Source organism: Rhagoletis zephyria, unplaced genomic scaffold (genome assembly GCF_001687245.7).
Source record: "Rhagoletis zephyria isolate East Lansing unplaced genomic scaffold, Rhagoletis_zephyria_1.1 Rzeph_scaffold_00133, whole genome shotgun sequence".
NCBI lineage: Eukaryota > Metazoa > Arthropoda > Insecta > Diptera > Tephritidae > Rhagoletis > Rhagoletis zephyria.
The window spans coordinates 456,459-466,677 of NW_016157217.1; the positions used below are offsets into that span (position 1 = coordinate 456,459).

Sequence of the window (10,219 nt, forward strand, 5' to 3'; positions counted from 1 at the left end):
ACTTAAGAGACTAATAATATTTTGGCAGTGCGACGTTTAAAGTTACTATGCTTGGTTGTGGGTAATGTCCCCGTTGGAATTAATTTGCCTGGAATTTATTGAGTTGCAATTCTTATTTTGTTTAATTTTAGGAAATAAAATGCAGTAAAACCAGAAAAAAAACAAATTCCACCTCAAGACTGGAAATTTGAATAACTCTTTCTGTGAAAGGGTTGCTTATTAAGTAGTTTTAAAACAGGAAACTAAATTAAAATCTATTTCGTCTGTTGTCTTTAGCAATTCATAAAAATAAACTGGAGAAAAGCAATTTTAAGCGCTTACTTAATCGCTTGTAAATATGCTCAAAAACAAGTAAGTACAGTTAAATGTTTTGGTTTTTTATTCACTTTATTTCAAGCATTGAAAATTACAGTGGACAATCAAGTTATGCTTGATATTCTCAAATAATAATGATCTGCGCTGGTCGATTACTTAATTACTATTAATCTCTTCAATAACATCAATGCCTTCTCGTAGAAACATGTCTTTGGTTAGCATTTTTTTTTTATCGCAGGAGAAATGCAATTGAAGTTAAGGCCGGTCCACATAGAACTTTCGTGTTGGCTTTGGCGTTGGCGTTGGTTTGACAGAACGCACGTTAAAAGTATGCTTGCTACAATGAACGCTTGGCAGCGAATGCTTGGGCCACTAAATAAACATTACTAACGACAGATAAATTAACATTTCATATCAATAATTGTATTAAAAACGATATTTCTTGAACATATTGGATTCAAATGATTGCAATAATATTCAGCTGCGTCAAGCCAAGTACAGAAAGCTCCGTTACTCCGTGCTAGATAAAACTTTGCCATCCGTTCGCTTGGCGCTGAAACAAAAGCGATCTATGTACATATGTGACAGCTTTCGAGCATTTTCGTAGATTTCATCTAAATTGTCAAAGCAAATCTGTCCCCCCAACACGAAACTAAAATTTAATCTGGCATGGGCTTATGTGTTGTAAAGTGTCGTATGTAAACTGTTTGTTATACAATAAAGCTATCGACGAGAATTCAATGGTAAAATCTAGCTTGGAACCCCTGAATTAGTACAATGAGCAATTCCAAGTAAGCTTAAATTTTTCGGTTCTAATGGAAGAGTGTTTGAAAACAAGTAATTTTTAAGCAAAAATCAAAGCCGACTTCAATAAAAAAAAATATTTCGAAGAATTGATAACCCTTCTGCTTTTTGTGAAGTCGGTTAAAAATAAAATATAAGAAGGAGATATTAAGCTCCGACCTTTGCACCAGTCTATCGTTGTAACATCTGTCTATTTTTTTACCAAAACCTCGGAGGAGCCCAGATGGAATTGGTCTTAAGCCCGTTTAATATTTCTCTGTCCGGAAGATAATTTTGATTGCAGCCAATAGATGTGCTGAGCAGACTAATTACGGTCAAGCATTCCAGAAAAGGAGAGACTAGAATTATGTTGTACTTATCCGAAATTATATGTAGGACTTTAGACCATAGTTGCTCATTATAAACAGAGTAGAGAAATATTCTGATAATCCTCGTTCAAATGTCCGTCTCAGCTTCTCACGGCGGTCATAGAGTTTTTCAATGAGTATGCCGCAAAGATCCTGCTAAATTTAAGCGTAATTGGCCAAGATCTACGACGCCAGAAGACCCTACCAGAAAAAAATCTAAATGTACGGTCTTGAAGCGCAATTAACGTCACCTTACCCAAAATCGTTCATGCAGAATATCCATCGTGGCGTCTGCTGGGTGATATGTTACGCAATTCAATACGTTATCCTCATCTACATGCGTCGTTTTCAGACCAAGCGGTAACTTAGGTGGATTTTTCCCTGGTGAAACTCGTGTGGATTGGTGTCAACCCGTATACAGTTACTGTGCTTATTAGCATATTTATTCACCCAAAAATCCGCTTCGTTGCTAAATTTTATTTTTCGACAAAAAATGAGGTCCTATACCAAACGCTCCTTAGAACAGCAAAGGACAGGCCCAGGAACCGACCCAAAAATCCTCTCATTTAAGCTCATGCCAGACCGGATTCTTATGCATCCCGAGAAATTGGCCGCCTTCATGCGTACTTTCACACGAACAGCGGCTCGCTTATTATTTAACGAACCGATTTCCCACCAGAGCCGCCTTTTTAGGATCGTCGCGGTTGCCTTAAATGAAATGAATTGGCGCAATGTTTGCACTAACGAACACTACATATTTTGATAATAAGGCCTTATCATTTTAACGTGTTGCTCAATCGTATAACTTGTCACGGTGATTTGGCATATGTAGCTAAATAATAAACAACAGGTTAGACAGAAGCCACAGAAACAATCTGGCCGTCACAGACTGTCAACTTCGGCCCATCTCAATACAAAAATCCTTTAGAGCCCCAAAGTAAGATAATACGATAACTAAAAAGCGTGAATATCTTAAATAAAAATTTAAAGGATCCACAAGAGCAGTGAACCAAATAAGACTAGGTCTTAAAGAAATTTATTAACTAGATATGACTTCATTATATCTGAGATGGTACGCTTTCTGAAAGAAGTGGGTATTAAAGTTTCATTTCTCAAATATATGTATGTATGTACATGATGTATATATAGTACACATATGCATTTTTGAAGTTTGATAAATTTTGTTGACAGTGACAAAAAAAAACAAAAAAAGATTTGGGTCTTAATCTCCATCTAAATTCTTATCTCTTTATTTATCTTTGGCCTTATTTTTGTATTCATCTTTATCTCTATCTGTATTTTTATCTTTAATACCTGTATCTTTACCTTCATTTTCCTCTTTCTCTTCCCCTTCCCCTTCATCTTCATCACAATTCTCACCTTCATTTTTATCTTCATTGCCATCTTAACCTCACCCTGGGCTTCATCTTCGTCTCTTATGGTCTTCCTTCATCTTCGTCTTCATATTCATCTTAAGCTCCATTATAATATATATTTACCTTGACTTTCATTTCCATCTTCTCCTTAATATCTGTATGTATGTATTTTTAACCCACTTCACAAAAAGGAGAAGGTTATCAATTCCTCGGAATATATATTTTTTTTTAATGTATGCCATCGCATAACTTTTTTAACCGTTCTTTTTTTAAAGGAAAGGTGTTACCTCACAGGTGGTCCCATACTAATTTGGTTTAAATCGCATCATTGGATCATGAAGAAATTAACGATAATAAGTATTAAATTTTTATATAAGAATTGAAGTCGGTTTTGTTTTTTGTTTAGAGATTACTTGTTATATTTCTCTTAGATGTTGTCGTTGGCTTTGACTGCGTCTTTGCCTCTGTTTTTATTCCTGCCTTTATCTTTGTCTTTGTCTATATCCTTGTCTATGCCTTTGTCTATGTGCCTCTCGGCCCCCGTAGCGGTCTACGCAGTGGCTCCTTTTTTGTCCACTTATTTACCAACTTCACCGTGGCGTGAACTATTTAACAAATCAGCAGTTTTTAAGATCCGCATGTGCCTACCATTTGTATATAGCAGAGCAGACTTTTAGATCGGAGAATCCTTCCGAGTTCTAGCCTAAAAATTTAGGTTAAATTCAGTTGGATTGGCTGTTGATGGTAAAACTGGAACACTTAAAGTTTGGCGCTTACAAATAGTAGGTTAGTGCTTGGCTGAGGTTCTCCTCCGATTTGTGGCGTGCACCTTGATGTCATACAAAGGGGAGGGGCCTACAGTCCCTTTTTGACCACCCTAATGTGCATGTTACAGTTATAACGAATTTCATTTAAATTTCCACCTGGGTCATACCCAGTCAAGCAGTTGCTCTTCGCACTCGGTCGAGGAGGTCGCTTGTGATACAGCATAGCTAGCGAAGTTACTATTATAATACTACATACATATGTATGTACTTCTTTCTATATACATATATTCGTTATCAAGCCCCGCTGTTGGCGCTGGCGCACTACCCAGTCGACCGAATGCTCTCTCTCATTACCACTGTGGTGTATAGCCGGCCGCCGGTCGCCGGTCGCTGCTTGCTCTATTGTGTTTGGCGCAATTCGACGTTGGATACTGCTACAAGGTATTATGAATATGTGTACATTGTATGGAAATATATGTATGGTTCCACTCGAATTGGACATGGACGCATTGCCGCAGCGCCGCTGTAACGTTGCCGAATTAGTAAGCGAAGTGAGACAACTGCGGCTGGACGTGGGCGCAGCTGTGCAATTTTCGGTTCAATATTTTTCAAATGTCCGGACATTTCAGGAATATATAATTTATTTGCTGGGCATTGTTTTTAATAAATGTACGTTAAATTATAAGATTTGTGCAGACAAAACGGAAAATAAATTAACTTTGTTGTTATTTGTGTGAAATATATTATAGATAACTGTATTGTGTAGCGTCAAAGGATACGAAATGTGTAATTAAAAGCAAAAAGTGGCGAAAATAAGATTGAAAAAACAAGCCGGTTAGTATCGAAATTCGCATATCGATACGATCTATTAATGTACATTCATACATATGTATGTATGTACATATATTTATTTGTTTTTGTGTGTAACTAACTAGAAGTGTACTTGGCCTTGTTCTTGAGCGCTTAAACGTTAAAATTTTTTATTCGCAATTTTTTGTGGGTGACTATTTTTTAAATGCCAAAATGGCGATTGAAAAGCCACCGTGAGCAATTTAATAGCGATCGTTGTTGTTGCCTTTGCAGTTACTTCTCAACCACTTGTACATAACACTTCGTTAACTATAGGGCTATTCGCGATCCGGTGCAAATGGCCTAGCATCATTGCATTGCAAATTTGTATTGCAAATTATTTGCAATACACAAACAAAATACACGCATTTGCATTTGTCATGGCTTGGCAAATTTGCAATACCGAATCAGTAAAAATGCTATGCATTGCATTCATAAACAAAACCAAAGCTGATGCACAAAAATTGTTTTGCAAAAGCTTTGCCATGACAGTTTAATAAAGGTCGCTCACAATCCATGGCATATTTCTGCAATTGCATAAATTTGTCAGCTCTTATACACCGAATCGCGAATAGCCCTAATGTGTCTCTCTTCTGACGGTAGCTGGGGAGGTGGTCTATTTTATTCTTTTTTTTTCGCCTGCTTTAATCGTTTGTTTTGCTTTCCGCCTTTTATGTTTGTTTTTATTGAAGTATTCTGAACCAGTTTTGCATAATTTCTGCTGTCTCTAAAATTTTGCACATTTATTTTATTTTATTTATTTTTTTACTCTTATTTCCAAATATTTATTTTTATCCAATAACTGGTGCCGTACATTTCTCGTTTTTTTTTTGTTGGTGTTACTTTATGCTGATGTTTTATGAGCTTCTGCATAGCCTACAAAAACAAGGAAAGCATATGCACATATGTATGTAGTTATGCATATATCTATGTATATCCACATGCATAGCGGTTCAGTAAACTCTGTGGAAGTTGGTCTTCATGAAAAATTCAGATTATCGGCATCTGGCGACACTGAAGTACATATTTATTCTCGAAAATTCAAACATACTAGTACTCGTACTTACATACATACACCCATACACCGACAACTATAGCCAACTTCACTTCAAATAAAATATAAGAGTTAAGAGATATTCTTATGCTGCAGACAACTGTTTTCAACATAGTTCTTCAGTTTTTTTTTACTACGTTTATTTTTGGAATAAAGACAAGCCAAAAGGTGAACGTGTTTAGTGAAAGGAATCAATAACAATTTTTTGCTATGTAAGCCATAAGCAAAGTAAATGGCGTTTGAAAGATTAAGGGCCAAATTCACAGTGCGTAGTTAACGCAGAATAACTTTAAATGACGTTTTAAGTACAAAAATCTGTAGTTAACTGCCGATTCTGAGTTAACTAATTAATTTCCAATAGAAAATTGTGTGTTAAGCATTAACGATAGCTTCGGTGGATGATATAACGACCAACAGCTAAAAGAATGCTAAGCAACAGAAGAGGATTGAAGCTAAGAAATGTATGCATACAGCTTTAGTCCGATCCGTATTTCCACCGGACCGGCGGTCTTGTGGTCAGCTCTTACTAGGATTGCGTCGTTAAAAACCTCAGTGAAATTTAGAGGTCAGTTGCTGTTGACGTAACGAGTGCAATCACATAGGTACTTTTTTATGATCCTAGCAGTGCAATAAAATTGCTTTAGGGCATTGGAAGGAAAGGTAATTCACCCACAATGCCATGCTAAATAGACTCTCCGGTAATATAAGAGTTCTGCCTATACCTAACATCTAGACCCACCATAAGCCTTTCACAAAGACTCCCAAGCCACAGATGAATACTGGTTTGAAGCTATCATTTCGCTTACCGGACCACACAAGCTTTTTCCAGATTGAACTGTTTTCAATTTAGCAAGCCTGAAATTTCGACCACTTCCTCTGCTTAACCAGTCAAAGATTATCGAAGAAAGTTGGCCCCAACTTCTGACCAATTAAAACTATCCTCACATGGGTCCTAGCACTTTGGGACATTTAGGATAATGATACAGCGGATGAACTAGCGAGGTGCGTCTCTGCCTTAAATGCGTCCACCAGTGCATATAAATAAAGCTACGCTCAGGGAAATCATCGGCAGAATTATCAAAATTTACAACTATTAAGCTAAGCAGAGTTAAGAGGGTTGTAAAATTTATCTGATTTTATTAAAAAAATGCCAGATAAATTTCGAAACATACTCCAGAAAACAACACTTACTGCCGATTTCAACAGCAATTTATGTGAAAATGATTTTTTCTCTTCTGGTTTAGTGTAAGTTTTTAGAATGATTATACATTTTTCCAAAACTTTTACTTTTCCTAATCTTGCACCTCTCACCCCTGCAAGCACCAGTTAGCAGCCTGTAAGTAGACCAACTGGCAAACTAGTTTTAGATACCTTGTTGGTTGGTTGGTTGGGCGCAGTGCTTCCAGTAACGGCCTGACAACTGCTATGAAGATCCAGTGGGAAACAAAAGGCGATAAGAACTAAGGAGCTTCTTTGCATGCTTATAGCAACAGCATGGCTCTCTTTGGCCTTCCTTATTTCCTTTCTCCAAACTCATAACCCTATTGCTGCCATCTCTTCAGCTTGGTCAGCGGTATTTAAGCTAAAAGCCTTGCCATGTCTCGCGATGATTTTACTTCTATTTTTCTAAGTAGTGCTTGGCTATCTGTTTTTGAGTTAAGTTAAGCAGGGTAACATTATGAATCATACTCTCCACCAGCGTTGAGAACTGACGAGTGGTTGTCTCATCATCACTAAGTCACTTCTTAAAACCTAGGCTACTGCAATAAAAAGTTACCATAGGTTTTACAATTGTGGTATATGTAAAACGATCTCAAAATTTTCCTGCAAGTTAAGTAGTTTGGTACTTTTTTTAGAAATATATTTCCAAATACTAATTTTATTTATAAAAAACTTTTGTGATTTGTTTTCAAATGGATCCAGCCCATGTAAATATTAACATTTTTCAAAAATATTTTGGCGTAGGTCTTAAAATATATTATATAATTCCGATGGAAAAACAGTACCGATTTTTTTTTGTGTAAGCGTGATGCACCATAATGTACATATATACATACATATGTATTCATGTAATTTGCTTTTTGTTGAAAAGAAATAAATCGGTGATGAGTGCCCAAGTATCATTAAAAATTTTGATATCGCAATCGCTTTGCTATTAAAAAAAGTTATTATTTTTTTCCAGAAATTACAGATTCTTAAGTACATTTAAGAGAACCATTAAAGCAATTGTGAGCTACATACATATGTATGTATGTATATATGTTTGATGCTACAGGAGCCATTTATGACAAGTATTGTGAACAATTTGTGATAGCAAGCAGCAGAAGACAGATAACAAAGTGCTTTGACCTTGAGAGCATGGGTAATTGATTAATTTGCTAGCGCATTGCACTGAAACAACAACATTTCTGATAATTAGTAAAATTATAAATATTAAAAATACAAAATTCGCATTGGCGATTTTAGAAACTTCTCAAAGTGGTAAAAAGTGTAGCCAAGTAACTTCAGGTATGAAATTACATATCGCTAGCTAAGAGTGAAAAGTTGCTAAGACCATTTTTACAACTTTTACAGGAGAGGAAACAACTTCTTTAGTAATTTTCTTCAAGTATTTCGAACAAAAATTGAATACAACATTTTGTGCGTTTAAAGCTCCAAAGCTCTATACGAATAAAAGGATTCGATCTTTTTTTAAACATTTCGTATACATAGATCTTTTTAATTTCTCTTGTGTCCTATATAAAAATATGAGTATTCATAAAAAGTGGACTTAGCAACTTTTCACTCTAAGCTAGCGATATATATTTTAGTGAAAGCAAAAGTAACAAAAGGACCAAAAAAAATCAAAACAAACTGTGAATCAGCAGTAAGAAGATTATAACTGCCGTCCAAAGATCAGTAACCGCTCAATCTTTGCTGTGCTGTTGCGTGCGCATTAACACGTGCAAATCGCCACTCGTTGCCGTCCCCACCTACATCCGTATTTTGATCTCGCACACCCACGCACTCGCTCAACAGCTGCGAGCGCATTCACATCTCAACCAGTTTTGTTGCATGGCAAGCGCGATCATTCGCAGTGTAGCGGTTCATCCACGATCTACAGCGATTCAATTCACCGATTGCATTTGCATTGATAACGGTGTTGCGTCTGCAAACTCATCACCTTACCGACCGACACAGCTGCCGCCAGTGACTCCTTACAAACCACCGGAAATAAACGACGAGAGTTTAGGTTTTAGCTACTCGAAAACTAATACACCACTCTGCGCATGCGTGAATTGTACTAAAAAAGTGTCATCATTTGGTTTCGATCGCTTTCAAAGTGATATAATTTCTACATCGACGACCAATACCACACTGGTGGAGGTGGAAAAGGAGAAATTGGCGACTAACGACGATCACCTATCACCGATCGTTGAGCATACCTCAGTGCAGGAGGACGCAGCGGCTTTAGGAGCACTCAGCAAAAAACAATCACCTCTATTCGGTAGAAAAAAGCATAACGATTCTCCAACTACCCTACTCTCACAATCGTTTTCTTTGCGTACCGTGCAGCCATTCTACGGCAGTGAGGAGCCGAAACAGGCAATTAATCAAAATAAAATCGATCATAGCGCCGTTGAAGCGATCAAAATGAGTTTGAGAAGAGCAAACGGCATCGCCAAAAGCCCAACCAATGGCACAGATATCAATCGTAATAATGGACAAATTGGAAATGGGGTAAGTTTTTTCTCTTTGCCTTATCTTAATCAAATTAATGTATTTTAATCAAATCTCAAGTGGTTATTATAGAATATTAAGTCTTTTTGATTTAAGATTTTTTCGCACTGTACATCCCAGCTTACTATTACAGTAGTCTCCGCTTAATTTTGTCCCGCTTAAGTAGTTTCTCTATGTACCTCAAAGAGCAACCGGTTACGAATTAGCTGTTTAATTAAAGAGATCAAAGTTTACTGGTTTTCCCGGATTATTAAATAAAAAAAAATTGTCAAATTTACTTGTCCAATTAAGTGGAGACAACTGTACCTATCAAATGTTTATACGTAGGCAAAAATTCCAATTCCTCCGGCATGACACAACAAATTACTAAATTTTGGCGTCGTCAAGAGTACCTTATCAGTTAAATATCCAGTTCGAACGTTCGCTGATTAGATTTCAATGAGCATTCGAAAATACCCATACTTATTCACAGTAAATGCACATTAGACCGTATCACCAAAAAAGGTAAATTTTTCAAAAATATTTTGAGCAGCTACTATGAATGTATTTCAGAAATATAAAGAAGAGTTACCGACTACCAAGCTCGGTATGAGGACCCCTAATTAGTTTTCAAGCATTCTGAAAAATTTAATTTAAATTTCTTCAGTAACTTTTCCATTTGACAGCCGGCTTTTACGGGTATTTTTTAAGCCATTGTGAAGGTAAATGTTAGGAAATGTTACACATCACGGAATTTTTCTTGATGAGCACAATTTCAAACTACTGTTTGCAATTAAGAGCTTCATGGCTATAAGATATGAAGACATTTCAATATCTTAACAACGGTATATTATTTATATATTTTTTTAAATACAAACTTATTACAAACTACCTATTTAGCAGGTTTTATTGGGTGTCGAAAATAATTTGTTTCCGGAAATATGCTCAGATTAAGTTTCCCAAATCGATTTTAACATATGCTCTGGTCTAATGTAAGTTTTTACATAC

General features: G+C 36.3%; 1 protein-coding gene across 1 annotated transcript; it reads left to right on the plus strand.

Annotated features, from left to right (window-relative positions):
* Positions 1-4,060: 4,060 nt before the first annotated feature.
* Positions 4,061-9,232, plus strand: LOC108381216 (uncharacterized; the record flags this gene model as incomplete). The annotated part of the gene is made up of 2 exons (XM_017637634.1): positions 4,061-4,443; positions 8,323-9,232. A coding segment is annotated over exon 2 (666 nt), but the record flags the coding sequence as incomplete, so codon positions are not given.
* Positions 9,233-10,219: the final 987 nt, after the last annotated feature.